General features: G+C 42.0%; 1 protein-coding gene and 1 long non-coding RNA gene across 12 annotated transcripts in view; one reads left to right on the top strand and one right to left on the bottom strand.

Annotated features, from left to right (window-relative positions):
* LOC143809038 (uncharacterized) overlaps window positions 1–7,383 on the top strand; it is a 78,262-nt gene extending 70,879 nt beyond the window's left edge. The window contains exon 3 of the long non-coding RNA XR_013222041.1: window positions 6,769–7,383. This is a non-coding gene — a long non-coding RNA (uncharacterized LOC143809038). The remainder of the gene's footprint in view (window positions 1–6,768) is intronic.
* TAOK3 (TAO kinase 3) overlaps window positions 1–21,045 on the bottom strand; it is a 285,308-nt gene that overhangs the window by 113,663 nt on the left and 150,600 nt on the right. For 8 of the 11 annotated variants that reach the window (XM_077292154.1, XM_077292162.1, XM_077292158.1 and 5 more), the window contains 2 exons: window positions 13,884–14,090; window positions 8,638–8,772 (listed from right to left, as the gene is read on the bottom strand). In XM_077292154.1, coding sequence (XP_077148269.1) covers window positions 8,638–8,772; window positions 13,884–14,090 — 342 coding nt within the window. The remainder of the gene's footprint in view (window positions 1–8,637; window positions 8,773–13,883; window positions 14,091–21,045) is intronic. The other 3 variants (XM_077292194.1, XM_077292197.1, XM_077292199.1) reach the window with 1 other exon arrangement.

Genomic DNA, 21,045 nt, shown 5'->3' with positions numbered 1-21,045 from the left:
TTAGGTGTGGCCACCCTTTTCCTTCAAAATAGAATCAAAACATCAATTCCTCCAGGTATACGTGAATGCAGTTTTTGAAGCCACTCAGAAGCGAGGTTGTTCCAAACGTTGGTATACAATAGAATTCTGCGGATGTCGCTTGTGTAAATCCTTCTCTTTTTATACAATACTAGACTAGATGATGTTGAAATCAAGACTCTGTAGGGCAAGACCATCACTTCCAGGACACCTTGTTGTAAACGGGTCGTCCACTGTGCCGATTGGCTGCAGGGTTCACGTGACAGGAGAGGCTGTGCAGACACCGCTAGAACAGATCCCGCACCGGAGAGGAGTATACTTATTTTATGGGGGCAGGGGTGAAACAGTAATTAAGTAGGGGATCACCACTTTAATGACATCGGCTATATGTTTTGGGGTTGTTGTCCTGCTGCAGAATAAATGATGGACAAGTTTCTGCCTGTATATCTCAGCCTTTTGCTACAGCTAAATACTCATCAGTCCAGAGCTCTGCTGCCATTTTCTGCACACCAGATCCTATGGTTTTGAAAAGAGTTGAGACACTTCATTTTGTTTCCATGTCGAAGGTAGGATTTTATGGCTGCAATTCTTCCACAAATTCCACTTGTAGATAGACTTCTACAAACCGTAAACAGGTGTAATTGTGCTTCTAGACATCCTATGATTTCGAATGGATGTTTTTCCATCTACTGCACCAAGTTTCCTTGGTCGACCACTGCGTCTACAGTCCTCATCGTTGCTGATAATTGGTTTTTCTTCAAAAAAAAGCTTGACCAACGCATCTTGAAACCACTGTCTGCTTTGAAATCTTTGCCTGGGAGAGACCCTGCTGATGCGGTATAACTACCTTGTGTCTTGTTGCTAAGCAGAGTTGGTCTAATTCCTCATCCAGTTTCAAGTCTCTTATTCAGATGTTTCAGCTAAAGCGAACCGGACACCTGGTATATGCTGGCCAATCCACAAGCAGCACGTATCCGACACTGGCTGTATGAACTCTGTCAGGTATGTTTGACTCTGAAACCAAGCTATAGATTAGTTGGACAGGTGGACGGCATGCAGAAACCTGTCAATCCAGGGCAGTGGGTTGGGAGAAGCAGTCAGACACGTCTGTCCAACTAGCCTTTCGCTCGGTTTTGGTTACAGGCAGCTATAAAAGCATATTTTTCTCTGAAACACTGCAGCATTTAAAGAGTCAGATATAACCTAGTTGAGTTCATATAACCAGTGTCTGATACATGCTGCCTATGGATTGAGCAGCATGTATCAGGTTCTCTTTAATGACTGATTCACCCTAAATATGAAAATGAGATTTATTATAACCTGACTATATAATCATACAAAATCCTTGACTTTGTGTGCACCTAGAAGTGATGCTGTTTAGAAGGCAAAAGGGTGGTCTCTATACTGATTAGAATTTCTGTTTTGTTCATTCACTTTCCATTTTACCAACTGATAAAAATAAACTATTAAGGCTATGTTCACACGATCCTTTTTTTGATCCTTTTTTTTTTCAGGTCCTTTTTCCATGCAGGGTACAGTCCAATGTTACTCTATGGAAAACAAAAACCGCTGTGCCCACTATCCTTTTTTTCTCAGGCAAATCCGCGAGGATTTGCCTGCAGAAAAAAAGAAGTACCATGTCACTTCTTTCTGCGGATTCAGCTCCTGTTTTCAACAGGCACCAATAGGAAAGTGCTGTTGAAAACCCGCAGAGGAATCTGCAGAAGAAACTGCAGGAAAATCAGCAGTGCAGTTTTGCACTGCGGGTTTTCCAAATCAGGACCTGAAAAAAAAAGGATAAAAAAAAGGATCAAAAAAAGGATCGTGTGAACATGGCCTAACACTTACATTTTGAAGCTATTCTTACTTTGCAGCATTTTTTTTCACAACTGCCTAAAATGTTTGTGCAGTATGGTGTATATTACATACATGATGGATATATTCATAGATAAAAATATTTGTTGAAACCCTTATGCCCCTTTTACATTTATTAAATTTAAGACAAATTAATGGCATTATAAAAGTTACAAAGCTAGCCATAAACAAAAGTGACCAAGCCACTAAGGTGTTTTTGGTGCAGTAAGCAGAAATGAAGAATCCTGCAGCTTGTTACTAGGAGCAGCTATTCTGCCTACAAGACTGTGGAAAAATCAGGAGCTGTCCAGCACGGTTCAGCAAGACAATGACCATAGCAATCCAGAATTTCTTCAGTAGGTATTGCACCTACTTTACTTCAGATTAAAGGCTGCAGAAGCATCTTTTACTAAGTCATGTGATTTAGGGATCAAAGTAGGTTTAGCAAAGAGGAAAACATTCTCCCTTGGCCATCTGTTAATGTCCCTCAATACTTACTACATTTGGAACTGGAAGGCAAACTTGCATCTTCTGCCGCCTAAGATGTTAACATGACCACTTCACAGTGAGGTGCAGCCGATTATCATGTACACTTTCAGTAGAATTTGCAGTTTGATAACCTGTTTGAGGAGCACTTTATCTTACTAATGGATACATCAGGCTGGATTAGCGAGTCAAAAGATTACTAATGTCATTATATTAAGGCGAAAACTGCAGACTAGAGATATGGATAAAGCATGTGGCATGTACATCAGTAACCTGAGATCTTCCAATTTCTTCTCATTTTAAATTCACCTCCAACAATAAACACCTTGTCTAGTTTGTTGCATGGCCCATGGGTTCCTGATGTCTACAACAATGTACCATAACCATGATCTTCATATGGCGGTCAAATCTTGGTAAGGCATTTTAGACTGGTTAGATTACATTGGGGAGTGGGAATGATGAATCATGAGCGTCAAAAATCTAGTACACTGTGAAATAGTCACAATTGTAGAGACAATACACAAAAACAGTTGAGGGTGCGCAACTTTACTCTCATCAAAGCAGATCATCAAACCATCTCCAAGAAAAACCAAGCACAAAAAGAAGGGAAAGAAATAGGGGAATACTAGCAAGATCCTATTCTAGCTGACATTTACCTGTAAAAGAACAGGTAGAACTGAACACTGCTCCAGACTAACCGATACTGCAGAATAAGCAACTTTCTCATAAGTACAGTATTAATCAAGGGTGGCTCAAGACCTCAAGGACAACATCTGCAAGGAGTTTGTATGGTCTCCCTGTGTTTGCAAGGGTTTCCTCTCACACTCCAAAGACATACTGATGGGGTATTTAGATTGTAAACCCCATTGGGGACAGTGATGACTATGTCTGTGAAGTGCTGCAGAATAAGATAGCGCTATATAAACAAAGCAGAATAAGCAAAGCATAATAAATAAGCTACACTGCTTACATATAACCAAGAGAATATCCATAAACATGTACAGTATGTTTAAGGGGTCTTTAGAGTACCAAGATCAGCATCCCCATCATAGTCACAACAATGAATAACTGGGCGAGTTATGAAAATATACAGCCTAAGGAAAGGACACAAACTATCCAAAACACCACTCAAAAGAGGTATATCTGAAAATATTTTTTTTTCCCCAAAACAGATTCATTATTTAAAGAAAACATGAATTGGGGATTAAACATGATACATGTAAGAGGGATCAAAAAAAGAAAAAATACTCAAGTAAGAATTGGTGGTAAAGCTGAGTAATATCAGGCTGTGGGTATTGAAGTAATAGCAAATGAGCCCTAAATACCAGGGAAACACGCGTTGGGGCATCTGTGGTACTGCGGATGGGAATTTTACTGCACTATGGGTAAGTTTTATATCAGATCCCTTTCCATGTGGTTTGACTAAATGGTTATTTATGGTTTACATTATATGCATTTGCTTACCATTTTGCCATCCCTGGTACTTAAGGCTCATTTACTGTTACTTCATTACCCACAGCCCGATATTACTCCGCTCTACCACCAATTCTTCAGTATTTTTTTTTTTGACCCCTCTTGCATGCATCATGTTTATCCACTGCTTACATATGTAGTGCTTTAACCCTTTAAGAGCGGACAATTTTTCATTTTTGCTTTGCTTTCTTTACCTTCTTTCAAGAGCTATAACTATTTTTTTGTCAGCATAACTGTATGAGGGCTGATTTTTTGGTGGAACAAGTTGTAGTTTTGAATTACAATGTACTGAAAAAAAAAACATGGAAGAAAATTGCAAGCAGGATACAATGATGGAAATAAATGCAATTTTGCCATTATTATTTAGGTTTTCCTTTTATGGCATTCATTATATAGTACAAAGTGACCTGGAAACATGAGTCTCTAAGCCATGTGCAATTTCAAAAATAAAATAAAATTAGAAAAAGGCATGGATTTTCTTTTAATTTCATTTGATGAAAATAAATTTAGAAGGCTGTATTAAAAAAACAAATGTATTTTTTTTACCTTATGTTGCTTTTTTTGCAACTTACAACTTATTTTTCTGTTGATTAAGAGATATGACTGCATTTGCAAGGCTAACTGATGGTTTTACCATCCATTGCATATAATGTTTTGTTCGCTTTTTACAGTACATTTTTAGGAAGGTGTGGTTACAGAAAGAAGGCACTTCTGGCATTTCAGGTTTGCTTTACTCTTTAAGGCGTTTACCTTATGGGGAAATGAAGGTTATATTTTGAGCGGACTTTTACAGATGTGGTGATCCTGAATATGTTTATTTTCAAAAGGAGAGAGGATGATTTGAACTTTACATTTTTGAAAAGGATTTTTTTTTACTGTAGCATCTCGTCTTAAGGAACTTGAAATCTGCTTGTTCGATATGCCACTGCATTACAATACATAGTCAAAACGGAAGTCTACTTTGAAGCTTGGCCTCTGGCAGGGCTTCAAAGGCAGCAGAATTGCCTCCAACAAGCCCTGGGCTGCTATGGAAACCCATATGTACTCAGTGACCATATTGAGAGTGGCCAATGGTAGTTGGTGCAGGACTGCAAAGGTGACAGCTCTACTATATTTAAATGCTGCAGTCAGAAATTGACAGAAGTATCAAAATGGTTAGCAGCAGCAATTGGAGCTTAGCTCCAGTTGCTGCGGTTAGGGACACCACTAAGCAGGTATCTACTGCATGGTGAAGAAGTGCGGGAGGGAAATTAGCTCCTAAACCGTCTCCACATTTTGACCCCAGATATATTAATGTCCTTTAATGTGAAGGAGTTAACTATATCAAACCATTAATGCTCAAACATTATGTATAAGGAACGCAACACCGCAAAAAAAGAGAGAAAAAGAAAGGTGGCACTCTCCGTTCCTTTAAAAATTATATATTGTGTATCTTTTAAAACAAGGATGCTAGAGAACGATGTGGAAACATGGTGGAAGACTTCAAGACACGTCGAAACGCAGGAGACGCAAAACACACCATTCTCCTGCACCCATGTTTTAAAAGCTACACAATGAGGAATGTTTAAAAGGACAGTGAGTGCCACCTCTCTTTTTTTTTAATGTATTTGCATAATTATATTTTCTGGTGAGCAGCAGAGATCTCAAAGGTTTTGGTGTTCAAAGCTTTTCCATGAAGCCTCATTACTCTAGCAGAGGCTGAAGTTGATGCCGGTTTTTTCTTTCTTATACCGGTCAGCAGACCAAGTTCAGTTATTCTACCTTTTACTTCTACTACATTGCCTGTTTTCCAAAACTATTAAAACTATAAAGATGGATACCAGAATCACAATAAGCTCCAAAAACAGTCTGACACACCAATTGGTTGTCCAGGTAACACTTGCCTGCACTCTATACAAAACTCCAAGAATGAATCCTATAAACCTCATAAATGGCAGCATACTATAAACAAGAGGAAGTCATTGTCAACCAAGCCTTAGACAACTGGGGAAACCTGTAGAGTAATAAAAATGTGTTTTTGTAGAATCTGATTTGGATTTATTATGCCATAAGCTACATAAAAATGCATGCTCAAATAAGGAGGAGAAGCGTCTGACATCTGTTGTTGGTGGGGGAGCGGGGTGGATCTTATCCAAATCCCACCCAAACAGAATAAGTTTGAAGGACCAACGGACTCATCCTACTTGGAGTACAATGTTAGGGCGGTTATGCTGGACCTCATATTGTCATGTAGGCCACTTTTCAAGGACAGGTTGACATGTTCAGGGTTTATTAGTGGAGTTTTTGAAAGCGAAGTGAGGAGTTGATCACTTGTAGAAAAGAAAAGACCAAAACCTTTATCTTAATAAACTGAGCCAAAAAGACCAATCCCTGCTTCAATCTGATCGGATTTCTGTTTTCTGGCCATAAAGTACTATTCATGGAAACCAGAGCAGCCACCTCTCCAGAGTTCAAAGGTAAGCAGCATGTCAACCATAGCAAGGCAGCAGGGTCCCAAAGAGGCATGGATATAAAGTTACCCAGGCAGCATCTGTAAGGAAACTTCTGAGCAGTGGACTCATTCACATTTTTCCACCAAAAGGAGTTTCACAATTCACACAGAATAATAGCAAAACCAATGTTCACAGATGCGTTCGAGGCTCAGTCACAGATTCCACCAAAAATGCTGCGATATTTTTTCCTGGTATGATGATGGACACCATGTACATAACAGAATGGACCGCATTATGTTGGCTTTTTGATGGATCTGGCTACATGAAACAAAACAACAGAGAATGTAGGATGGAATTTATAGGAGAATGCTTTACAACGCCTTGTACATACACAGCGCTAGCACTATGCAGGACAATTTCTGGGCTTTTGGACACTATAGCGGCAATATACATAAATAATTCTGTTTCACTCCAATATAACAACATATCTTATCTCTTCACACAGGAGGCATCTTCATCAAAAAGGCTACCTAAAAAAAAGCAGAAACAGGCCGATACACATACTGGACTCCACACAACTGCTCACTACCTAGGAGCCAGATATCTGAAGAACACAGATATGATAGCAATAGTCAACCATGAAAAACGTTCATCCACGGAGAACCATCAGCCACACCGGGAGCCCTGTTCCAAATTATTGGCTGGAGAGCCATGTTGTTCACCCAAGAACCCAACATCAGATTATGAAGTAACTTCTGTATGCAAAACAGGTGCCAGGGATTAAGCTCTTGGCAAGTCAAAGTCTCATGGGATTTTTGAAAACGGAAGATATTACAAGGCCAGTGTAATGGCCATATGAAATAAAGTCAATTTTCCCACCAAGCCAATCATCCACTGCTGCACATCAATAGAAATGGCATTTTTGGGTCTTGAGGCCTACACTTCTTTCTTCCTAGCGTGCACAAACCATTTTTGCCAGGTAGACATTACCACCATTTATTTCCACTATGCACATAAAAAGCCACAATAAGGTCACCTCCTCATCACCATATCAGGTATGTGGACATGTCAATGGCCTAAATCACCATGTACCTGCAACCTAAGCGAGGGGAAGAACCAAAAATAACGGGAAGCCCAAGTTCCTGTTTATCAAAGTACCACATACAAGCATCATGGCAACATGCACCACCCAGGAATCCTCGCCTTATTAGCATGTGCATTGCAACAGAAAATTCAGCTCTTCCAAAATGTGGTGCTTTGGACGTGAGTAAGCATTTTACACAGACCTATAATTGCCTTTCATGTCAGAAAAGGGGAAACCATAAAAACGAAATGGGCTGCAGAACAGCAAGTTTGGGGAGATTGGAGAATAGGAACAATCAAAAATGGTTCCTGTTTTATGATGACCATGGAGCTACGGTGTAGGTACACTAGAAATGCAGCATGCATATGCAACCAGCTCCGCTCTCATCACAGGCTGTGGAGACCTATACAACATGGCATATGCCAGCCTCTGGTGGAAGCGGCCACAATTCTAGCACTCTTGTGCCAGCCTCAGTACATGTCGGCTCTGCCCCTTCTCCAGAAATGTAGCAATGGCAGAAAGGCAAAACAGTGACTTAGAAAAAGCCTCTATCCATATGTGGCCACACACGATCCTGCATGTACGTGTGTGGATGTGTAAAAGGGGTGTGACGTGCCCCCCCCCCCCCCTCTTTTTTTCCCTTCTTTTTGCAAGGACACCCATCTATTTCGGAGGGAATATCTGGGGGATTATGCAATTGACAGCTGTAGGAATGTAGACATTTTCCGCTGCCATCGTGTAGATGCCTCGGTATACACTAGACATACAGCACCCGTCACCAGCCAGGGAGGGTCAAGCCACAAAACGCTCGCCACCCATCACCGAAGGGAAAGCGGAGGGCACTGGCACCCAGTGACACTACAGCGGAGAGGAAGCCCCTGCACACACAAAGAGCGCCGTCTGCCCACAGACAGGTCCCTGCCCAGCTGGTATTAATATTGCAGCATTGTCAGCGGCACACTACGGAGCTGGGCGCTCTGCACACAGCTAGGACAATATGGAGGGATTTTTGTATTCCATGCACAGGGCTAGAATTCCTCCTTTGCAAGCCCTGGTTGCTATGCCAACAAACATTAAAACATGAACGACAGATAGGGGACGGGGGAGGGTAACCAGGAGATGCAAATCTCTTTTTATGGCGGGAGGGGTGGTGGGGTTGAGGGTGCCAGGATGAGGTGAGGGGAAGGTGCAGCACAAGACGGTGGGGGGGTGCGGGAGGAGGAGGGGGATGGGTGATGGCAGCAGCAGCGCTGAGGAGCGCGCACACACCGGCCGCCGCCGCTCTCTTACCAAAGATGCTGATTTGATTGTAGCGAATCGCTCGCGGCTCCGGTAATGAAGTGCCTGACTTTGCACTGACGGGGTAGGCCGCAGCTCAGGCCTGGGATCCCTGTGGTCCGCCTCATCCCTTATGAATGCATGATCCTGCAGGAAGGGGTGAAAAGCAGGAGAGAGGAGTGTGCGGCGGTCCCGGCTGCGGCAGCGTGTCTCTCAGCCCTCCGTCCGCGCCAGCACGGCTCGATGAGATGCATAGTTTAACGTGATTCCCCCACCCTCCCTCCCTCCCGCCCCCCCGGCCGTCTCTCCCTCTCTCCCGCTGTCTCACTCCCCGTTGTCCCCCCTCCGGTGGGTGGCTTTTTTCTCTCTGGCTCGGTGATCGCCGATGTCTCAGTGGCGGCGCCCGGGGCTCAGTCCCTGCAGCGGCCACCGGGCGAGGGGCGAGAGGAGAGACCGCGGCAGCCCATTGCAGCTGGAGCTCGGCGGCGGGGTCAGCTGATCCGTGAGTGCAGGCTCCTCCGGCACGGCGGCAGCAGCAGCAGCAGCCTCAGCAGCTCCACAGTCCCAGCATCCAGCCGGAGGAGGAGGCAGAGGAGGAGCCGCGGTGGAGGAGAGATATTTATTTATATCGCACACGTACACACTCCTCACACACACAGCACACACTAACGCCACGAGCCGTGCCCGCCGAGCGCAGCGCAGCCCCCTCCCTCGCCCCTCACTGCCTCTTTTGTCTTTTAGTGCCGCCGCTGCTCTATTTTGGGCTTTGCCGTGCAGTCTCCGCCCCTTCTGGCTGCAATAGATCTATGTGTGATTTTATGTGTGGGAGGGGGCCGCTGGCCGCGCAGTCTGGGTGCAGGGGGTACGGCGGCGGGCACGGCTCCTCACACCCCGCTCGTTCTAGCACTTTCCAGCCTCGCTGAGGAGGGATCACTCGCGGAGTGGCATTTTTTCTCTTTTAAAGAGACCGCACGATCACTAAATCTATGTGACATTTCCACAGCTGAGAGGCAGGGAACACCCCCAAAATGGTGGCAGCGCAGGGATGCCCCTGACACCCAGGCCAGCACCTGCCCTGGCCCTCCTATGGGACCTAATAAATGAGGAGCCGGGCGCTATGGCCGCACCAGTCCTCAGTAACGACCGCAGGGGCATGGTGACCACCTCCATCACTGGAGCATGGTGACCACCTCCATCACTAGAGCCCATAGACAAGGCCCGCGGAGCATGGCATGAGATGGTCCCAGTAATGGTCACTGGCCTCCTCCCAGTACCAGCTAACTCCTGGAACTAGTGGCAGTCCTATTACATGGTGTTCATTCATATTTGGCCGTGTTCACATAAGTTTTTGTTTTTTGAGCTGGACAAACCCAAACCAGTTTTGTTTTTATGCAGGACCTTTTCTGGAGGCGATTCTTTTCCTGAAGACATCTTGAAGAGTTTACATGCTGTAACGTTCTTTGCAGCAGAGTTTGGTGTAGATTCACCCAACATGTGCTTCAAAGGGGCAGGATTTTCCAAAGTCTCTTCAGGAAAAAAAAAAGGCCTCAAAAATTCCTGGGTTTATCCTAAAAATTACTAGGAAGTCTTTTTTACGTGTTCTCTCGGGGTTTCTGCACACGTTGTCTTGGTCAGGTGGATTCCACCCAAAAACGTGGGTTTTTTTTTTTTTTTTTTAACATGCACAAGTCGTCTTGACATCACTGTACATCTTTTCGGGCTTTAAAAGCAACTAAAAAGGGACTTGACTATAAAACTTGTGGGAGCCTCAAAAACTGAAGAAGCCAGAAGAATATAATTAAACAAAAATTGTGACGTCAAAGTCACCACAAAATTACCTAAATGACACAAAGAAGACACTAAAGGAAAAACAGTTTTCCTGTAGAGTCTTCTCCTTCAGAAAGTCTTCGGGTACTCCAGTGTCTATACAACGTGTGCACATGCCCCAAAGAAGATTGTGGGGAGGATTCTGGACCAGATCTACTAACAAAAAGAAACTCTGGGTAAACATAACCCAACATACGTCCCTGGTAGTTTATTTAGCCCATCGGAAGGGTCACTGGCTATTGTGGGTCGTGCTGACCCTTACAACACATTTACATGTATACTGGTGTCCACACAACAATGAACTAGGCCAAAAAATGGACTGGAGTGAATGAGGGCAATTGTCACCATGATGATCTCCAGCATGAATCCACCATTCAGCCAATTAAGCGTGATCTGTCACAGGTCTCTTGTCACAGGAAAAGCCCACCCTTCCTAAAAGGGTTTTGTTGTCTGGTGTCCACCTCAGTGACCATTACTAGGACATTACAAGTGTTACAATGAATATGGTGCTATTGTTACATGGCCAGAGCTCTACTAATGGACAACCTAAAGATTTTATTCTATGCACCTTTGGGTTGTTTGGAGGCGGTTTGCTTACTTGCAGTCTATATTTTAGTTTGCCTTTAATTTAGTGATGTGTTTTTTTTTGTTTTTTTTTACATATTCGTTATCTCAAACGCGAGATTTTAATTTTTACATTAATACACACATTCTTACATTTTACCATAGGGCAAATTAAGGTAAAAACCCGCGTGCTTTATAAACAGTTTTAGATTGGCGACTACATATTTGGCATTACCAAGTCACCATGGTTTGAGATCGAGCCGAAGGTGGTTTAAAAAAGTAAATTAAAAAAAATTGTCATTAAGTGTACTTTACCCACTACATCATTTGTAAGGGAATAAAGCTGTGCAATATTATAAATTATCTTGCCTATGGTCTCTAAATCCATACCACCTCGCATGTGACACACACACACACTCATCCTCCTCTTCATCCTCCTCCAGTTGTCTGGCAGCAGGTGCCATATACAAGTAGGCTCATACGTGGCAGATTTGTTGCAAGATATCTGGGTGACTAAAAATCCATTTCTGACATCTGAACAGGGCTCCAAAAAGTCTGCCATGTGTGAACTTACCCTACTTAACAGTAACCCCAAAAGTCAACAGTGTGACTGCATCTGGGTGACCACTGCTCTTACTGCCCTGTGCAGAGATTCTGGAGCCATGAAGCAAGCATGCCATTCATTTTGGATTTGGGCCTTCTTAAATACGGCATTCAATATTTGTCAGGTCATTATGGTATCTGGCCACCTAACGGAGACCTTTTTTTAGCAGACCTAGAACAAAAATTGCAGAAACAGAGGCCCTCAATCCATCATTGTTTGTGTATCTTTTTCCCAGCAGGTTAAAATTGTTCTAATAGTGACTTTTAGGTTTTTAGCTTTGCTATTTAACTTGCGCTCTTTTCCCCACATTAAATTTGCCTACTTTTGTCTATTTTTGTGGCCATGGTTTAGCTTAGCCAGATGTTTTAGACAAATTCATCATTTATGACTTTACACGATTTTACAAAAATTTTGACAAATTGAAGACTAACATGAGACATTTCAAAGGCTCATGTGACTGAGCTGAAAAAGTGCAAAAAAATGTAAACATTAATCAACGAAAATCTCCAATATTGCTCAAATTTAATCAAACCAATTTGTGCCATTTTGAAGAAATTGGTGCTAAAAACAAATGAAGACAAGACAAAAAAAAGTCACTTCAAAATAACGGCAAATGAGGAATTGGGGACCAAAGTACTGCAATCGTGTGAGAATTTATACTGCACACAAGACTAATGTGCACACGGAGGTTTTACTTTAAAAGAGACCAAAAAGGACAACATTTCTAGTGAAAAGGGCAACAGGAAACACCGGAGTTTTTCCACTTCTTAGGGTATGTCCACACATTGCTTGTTTAAGATTTTTTGTGTGGCAAAAACTAAGCTTTCCAGGACCAGCAAAGTGAAATAGATTTCTGAATTCTCATGCATATATTGATTATTTTTTCTTTACCAATATGAAGCAATTTCAGATATGCAGCATGTCAATCTGGTCAGCATTTTTTGCAGCGTTTAACCCCCTCAAAAGGGAAAATAAAAATGCTGCAAAAAAAAAAAAAAAAGTTTTACACAACATTTTTCTGCCAAGAGACATTTGTGGTGCAGGAATGTCTGCTGCAAATACTTAAGGTACCTTCACACTAAACGACTTTGCAACGAGAACGACAACGATCCGTGACGTTGCAGCGTCCTGGATAGCGATATCGTTGTGTTTGACACGCAGCAACGATCTGGATCCTGCTGTGATATCGCTGGTCGTTGCTGAAAGTTCAGAACTTTATTTGGTCGTCAGATCGGCGTGTTTCGTCGTGTTTGACAGCAAAAGCAACGATGCCAGCGATGTTTTACAATGGTAACCAGGGTAAATATATCGGGTTACTATGCGCAGGGCCGCGCTTAGTAACCCGATATTTACCCTGGTTACCAAAGTAAAAAAAAACAAACTACATACTCACCCTCTGATGTCTGTCACGTCCCCCGGCGTCTGCGCTGCTGCTCAGAGCTTCCTACACTGAATGTGTCAGTGCCGGCCGTAAAGCAGAGCACAGCGGTGATGTCACCGCTGTGCTTTAGGGCCGGCGCTTACACAGGGAAGCTGAAGGCGAGGGACGCAACAGACACGGCAATGTAAGTATGTAGTGTTTGGTTTTTTTTACATTTACACTGGTAACCAGGGTAAACATCGGGTTACTAAGTGCGGCCCTGCGCTTAGTAACCCGATGTTTACCCTGGTTACCTGGGGACTTTGGCATCGTTGGTCGCTGGAGAGCTGTCTGTGTGACAGCTCTCCAGCGACCACACAGCGACGCTGCAGCGATCGGCATCGTTGTCGATATCGCTGCAGCGTCGCTTAATGTGACGGTACCTTTACACGTGTGCACATACCCTTTAAAGTGGTTTTGGAACATTTTGGCAGGTTTTTCCTTTTTTTTACTAAAACGGTTTTTGCAGCCTTTTGATTGGACAGTGCCTAGTTTGGAGCACTTTCCATCAGAAGTGACATGCACTATTTTCAAAGACTGAAGTGGGACAAGAGAAGTAAACAAAACAAAAAAACACTGAATAAGTGACCAGCAAAGTGGTTTTACTATCGAAATTAGTAGGAAGAGTCTTTCTGGTATTTTTGCAGAGATTTCTCAGGTGTTTTTTTTTTAAATGGATACACTGCAAAAAAAAAAAAACCTCCTTAAAAAAATCCGTGTGCACATGAGCTTGTCTGCACAGACCGTGATGCATGGAGTGGCCTGATATGAAAAACTATTTCTAACCTCCAGGTCTCCAGCTCATAAATCTGAATCCACTAAACGAAAAAAAAACTTGCTTACCTTCTTGGGGACCAAGGAGGAGGTGGAATCGAAAGTGCAGCTGTAGCTTTGCATCAAGCTCAGGTCTGGGCTCAAGTCGTCCATGACTTCTTGCATGCTGTTCACACTGCTGCTCTGGCTACCCGTGCTCACCGACATACTTGGTAAGGAATGATTGCTGTCGAGGCTGTCCATTTTTCTGGTCACGCTTGTTGCATGTTCACTGTCCTATAAGGGTTATTCAAAAATATACCAGTCATATACATGTCTGCGCATTCACAGAAATCATCATTGGAACCTTTTACTGGTAATGTATGCAAGTCCATAATAGTCTGTAGAGTTTATACTTGCATAACTAAGCAGATAAAACTAATTTAATTGTACAAGTCATAATTACCATGGGAAACTATTGTCTTAAAATCCACTATTGTAAAAGGGGACTACTGTGTTTGTTACTACTAATAGGGGTCTCTACAACTTCTACCATTGCAAGAGTGAAGCCCTTAGTACAGTGTAGTGAGCACAGAGAGCCCCAAGTCCTGAGAATTATTTGATACACTAATAGACTGTAATCTGTGGATTTGTTACCCTACCACCTATGTATGGATACATTACTATTCTACCTGCAGCAGGCTTTAAAGGCAGTGGTTAAACTGTTTTCATAGTTGCAGTATGGACGGTCACCCATGAACAAACCAAGTGGGCCAGTACTTCACTAGTTAACTCCCTACATAAAGAATTATTGACACAAGGACAGAAGATTAGAACCTGTATACAAGCAAGAAATTAAACTTTTGGGGAATTTTATCTGTTTACCAGAGCAAGCAGTTAGCAGATTATTATTATTTTTTTTTTTTTTTTGCAGAAACTTCTATACCTGAAAATCAGCAAGATACATCTGGAATTTTTACGAAACGCTATTAATATATACAAAACAGTTGTGGGGCTTCTGCAATCTGGTATATGGCTCAGTCAGGCAAACAAGCTATACGTACATATGTGGTCTGTGCTAAAATCCGATTTTAGTTATGACTAAACCAGGGAGTTCAACTGTTTTAAACGCGTAATAACTCCCTTGTCTTGTAGACCTCTAGTCTAATCTAATAATTGAATAGCCACTGATCAAGAAGTTAACAATTTTGGAATAAACATCGATTCTATCTATTCATGTGTGCTGGATCGCCTCCCGCCTCACATCACATGGTACACGGACAGCACACAGACCAATGTTCTATTCACATCACATGGTACAAGGACAACACACAGACCAATGTTCTATTCACATCACATGGTACAAGGACAACACACAGTCCAATGTTCTATTCACATCACATGGTACACGGACAGCACACAGACCAATGTTCTATTCACATCACATGGTACAAGGACAACACACAGTCCAATGTTCTATTCACATCACATAGTACAAGGACAACACACAGTCCAATGTTCTATTCACATCACATGGTACAAGGACAACACACAGTCCAATGTTCTATTCACATCACATGGTACAAGGACAACACACAGTCCAATGTTCTATTCACATCACATGGTACAAGGACAACACACAGTCCAATGTTCTATTCACATCACATGGTACACGGACAGCACACAGACCAATGTTCTATTCACATCACATGGTACAAGGACAACACACAGTCCAATGTTCTATTCACATCACATGGTACACGGACAGCACACAGACCAATGTTCTATTCACATCACATGGTACAAGGACAACACACAGACCAATGTTCTATTCACATCACATGGTACAAGGACAACACACAGTCCAATGTTCTATTCACATCACATGGTACAAGGACAACACACAGTCCAATGTTCTATTCACATCACATGGTACAAGGACAACACACAGTCCAATGTTCTATTCACATCACATGGTACAAGGACAACACACAGTCCAATGTTCTATTCACATCACATGGTACAAGGACAACACACAGTCCAATGTTCTATTCACATCACATGGTACACGGACAGCACACAGACCAATGTTCTTTTCACATCACATGGTACAAGGACAACACACAGTCCAATGTTCTATTCACATCACATGGTACAAGGACAACACACAGTCCAATGTTCTATTCACATCACATGGTACAAGGACAACACACAGTCCAATGTTCTATTCACATCACATGGTACAAGGACAACACACAGTCCAATGTTCTATTCACATCACATAGTACAAGGACAACACACAGTCCAATGTTCTATTCACATCACATGGTACAAGGACAACACACAGTCCAATGTTCTATTCACATCACATGGTACAAGGACAACACACAGTCCAATGTTTTATTCACATCACATGGTACACGGACAGCACACAGACCAATGTTCTATTCACATCACATGGTACAAGGACAACACACAGTCCAATGTTCTATTCACATCACATGGTGCACGGACAGCACACAGACCAATGTTCTATTCACATCACATGGTGCACGGACAGCACACAGACCAATGTTCTATTCACATCACATGGTGCACGGACAGCACACAGACCAATGTTCTATTCACATCACATGGTACAAGGACAACACACAGTCCAATGTTCTATTCACATCACATGGTGCACGAACAGCACACAGACCAATGTTGTATTCACATCACATGGTGCACGGACAGCACACAGACCAATGTTGTATTCATATCACATGGTACTAGGACATCACACAGACCAATGTTGTATTCACATCACATGGTACTAGGACATCACACAGACCAATGTTGTATTCACATCAGATGGTACACGGACAACACACAGACCAATGTTGTATTCACATCAGATGGTACACGGACAACACACAGACCAATGTTGTATTCACATCAGATGGTACAAGGACAACACACAGACCAATGTTGTATTCACATCAGATGGTACACGGACATCACACAGACCAATGTTGTATTCACATCACATGGTACACGGACAACACACAGACCAATGTTGTATTCACATCAGATGGTACACGGACAGCACACAGACCAACGTTGTATTCACATCAGATGGTACACGGACAGCACACAGACCAATGTTGTATTCACATCAGATGGTACACGGACAACACACATACCAATGTTGTATTCACATCACATGGTGCACAGACAGCACACAGACCAATGTTGTATTCACATCAGATGGTACACGGACAACACACAGACCAATGTTGTATTCACATCAGATGGTACACGGACAACACACAGACCAATGTTGTATTCACATCAGATGGTACACGGACAACACACAGACCAATGTTGTATTCACATCAGATGGTACACGGACAACACACAGACCAATGTTGTATTCACATCACATGGTACTAGCACAGCACACAGACCAATGTTCTATTTACATCACATGGTACACGGACAGCACACAGACCAATGTTGTATTCACATCAGATGGTACACGGACAGCACACAAGACCAATGTTGTATTCACATCACATGGTACAAGGACAACACACAGACCAATGTTGTATTCACATCAGATGGTGCACAGACATCACACAGACCAATGTTGTATTCACATCACATGGTACATGGATAGCGCACAGACCAATGTTCTATTCACATCAGATGGTACAAGGACAACCCATAGAAAAATATTCTATTCACATCAGATGTTACACAGATCAAAGTTCTAGTCACATCAGATGGTACACAAACAGCACACAGACCAATATTATTGAATTGTGCTGTTCAGAGAAGCGTTTATTCACACAGTTTGAACATTCTTGTGAGAAAAACTAAAATTGCAGAATGCACAATTTTTTTCCGTATTTCGGATAAACATTGCCCACTCAAGCCTAAGGGTTTGCCAAAAAAATAATAAATTTGGTTACCTATAAATAATCTGGATTGTATGGAGTTTTTAAATATTCAGTGCAATTCTTTACATAGGAGATCATATTTGATCATGTACAGTTTAAACTGTAGATGTATGAAAACAGATTCCACATGAATGTAAAGAAACTGCTGCACGAATGACAATTACAATTTTGTTTTTCCTGGATGAAAATCAGACAATTTTTCATAGGCTTGTCTGAACACTGCCATAAGCAGAGGATTTTGCTGGTTTAAATTGTTTGAGTTGGACAAAGAGCAAAACAAAATGTAGGAGCCGCTGTATTACAATAAAAATACTAAAAAATAAAATGTGTATTTTATTTCTTGATCTTAGTTTATCAAACTTATAAAACAGTATTAGGATGATTAAAAAAAAGGAAAAAAAGTGTCAGCCATGTACACTAAAAAATATAATTCTGCACACATACACGGAAGCACTGAATGAACATGAGGCAGTAATCTTCAAAATACTGATTGTCAGAAAGGAAAGTTATCTAAAGTTATCTGGGTCCATACTGCGGTCTGGCAGTCCGTTAGATGGACTGCGTTGCACCGTGGCATAACGCGGTGTAATGCAGTCCGTTAACGCTGCCATTAACCCCTATTTCGGGCGCATGGCCAACGCATGCCATAATGGGCGTGCGCTAGCGATGTGCCGTCATTGAGTGACGGACCCTGGGACGTGGGCTGCAGCATTTCCAGGTCTGTCACCGCTAGCACAGATAGAGCTAGCAGATGCTCTATCTGCGCTAGCGTGATCGCATTTCGGCACTTGCGTTAACGCAGTCCGTTTAACGCATGCGTTGAACAGGCTGCTTTAACGCAATGTGAACCTAGCGGTGCTTCAGACATGAAACATATCTGGCTTGGGCTAGTACTTTACACTGAACTGATCGTTATTTGGTATATAATATAGTAGCACAGCTCCATCCTTGGTATATCTAGATGTCTTGTTTAGCTTATTAACTAATTCAGTGTAATAAGTTACACATATGATAAAAGTCCTAAGTGAAGAGAGGGTGGTCTGTTAGCTTTTCCCTACAGAGCCCATTTCTTGTACAGTCTGTACTAAAATATCTAATTAAATGGTCAACAGCCTATACTACACAATGGCAGAGAGCCAGGCCCATAAGTAATCTTGCAAACACATCTTGTGACCAATCGATAAGAATGGTGCAAGTATCTTGGACAGAACACTAAACAATGTTATAGGCAGCATGAACATTTGTGATTATGCCATTTTAATACATCAAAATAAATCTGCTTGATTATTTAAAAAAAAAAAAAAAAAAAGAAAAGGATACACGTCCCTTGTGCCTTTACATAGTTCTGACAGAACCAGGTCCAAACATTTTTTTTTATATATACACATTTCTAATTGAGATATTTCTCACACATACATACCAATCTAGAGAGACAGATCTAGCAATCTATTATGCACACATACTGAAAATATGTGATACGTACAGAGATTATATATATATATATATATATTAGCTGTACTACCCGGCTTCGCCCGGGGTAATAACTGCTGTTAGCAAAATAGAATGTGTTAACAAAAATTTATTCTGCACAAAAAAAAAACCACAAAACAAATAGATAGAAATGTAATTATTAAAAGGCAAAAACTAAGCTAATAGAAGCATTTTACAACATATATTTCAACACCAGAGATATTCCACACAGATTTAACTAAATTGGCCAAGTAATGTGAAGTAATCTTCTACTACTTATTCGAGAGCCTTTTGATAAACGACATTCTTAGTTTTTCCTTCAGGTGCAAAGACAAACAGATTTTTGGCTGTTCCAACTCTTGAACAGGCCACATAAAGTTGACCATGAGAAAAGCATGGAGATTGTAAATCTAAGCTAGCTGAAGAGCCCGGCGTTGCCTGGGTATAGTAAATATCTGTGGTTAGTTATAGCACCTCACTTCTCTTATTTTCCCATCACGCCTCTCATTTTCCCCATCACATCTTTCATTTTCCCCCTCACATCTCATTTTCTCCCTCACACCTCTCATTCCCCCCTAACACCTGTCATTTCGACCTCACATCTGTCATTTTCCGATCACTCCACTATTTTCCCTCACTCCTCTCATTTTGCACTCACACCTTTTCATTTTCACCTCACACCTCTCATTTTCACCTCAGTATATACATGTTTGTCATCTCCCTTATATATAGTATACACCTGTATGTCATCTCCTGTATATAGTATATACCTGTATGTCATCTCCCCTGTATATAGTATATACCTGCTGTGTGTCATCTCCCCTGTATATAGTATATACCTGTATGTAATCTCCTCCTGTATATAGTATATACCTGTGTGTCATCTCACCTATATATAGTATATATCTGTGTGTCATCTCCTCCTGTATATAGTATATACCTGTATGTCATCTCCTCCTATACATAGCATATACCTGTATGTCATCTCCTCCTGTATATACTATATACCTGTAGGTAATCTGCTCCTGTATATAGTATATACCTGTGTGTCATCTCCTTCTGTATATTGTATATATCTGTATGTCATCTCCTGCTGTATGTAGTATGTTATTTGGTCAGTATTTTTACCTCAGTATTTGTAAGCTAAATTGGCAGCCTGATAAATCCCCAGCCAACAGTAAGCCCACCCCCTGGCAGTATATATTAGCTCACACATACACATAATAGACTGGTCATGTGACTGACAGCTGCCGGATTCCTATATGGTACATTTGTTGCTCTTGTAGTTTGTCTGCTTATTAATCAGATTTTTATTTTTGAAGGATAATACCAGACTTGTGTGTGTTTTAGGGCGAGTTTCGTGTGTCAACTTGTGTGTGTTGAGTTGCGTGTGGCGACATGCATGTAGCGACTTTTGTGAGATGAGTTTTGTGTGGCGACATGTGTGTAGCAACTTTTTGTGTGTCGAGTTGCATGTGACAGGTTAGTGTAGCAAGTTGTGTGCAGCAAGTTTTGCGTATGGCGAGTTTTGCGCGTGGCGAGTTTTATGTGTGGTGGCTTTTGAGTATGTGCAAGTTTTGTGTGAGGCAACTTTTGCATGTGTTGCAACTTTTGTGCATGTGGCAATTTTTCCGCGTGTGCAAGTTTTGCGTGTGGCGAGTTTTCCATGAGGTGAGTTTTGCACGTGTGGCGAGTTTTGCATGTGGAGAGTTTTGCGTGTGGCGAGTTTTCCATGAGGTGAGTTTTGCACGTGTGGCGAGTTTTGCATGTGGAGAGTTTTGCGCGTGGCGAGTTTTGAGCGGCGACTTTTGTGTTTCAACTTTTATGTGGCGAGGTTG

The sequence above is a fragment of the Ranitomeya variabilis genome, chromosome 1 (genome assembly GCF_051348905.1).
Source record: "Ranitomeya variabilis isolate aRanVar5 chromosome 1, aRanVar5.hap1, whole genome shotgun sequence".
Taxonomy (NCBI): domain Eukaryota; kingdom Metazoa; phylum Chordata; class Amphibia; order Anura; family Dendrobatidae; genus Ranitomeya; species Ranitomeya variabilis.
The sequence above is the reverse complement of the archived record's forward strand: the minus strand, read 5'-3'. Positions and strand labels throughout refer to the sequence as shown.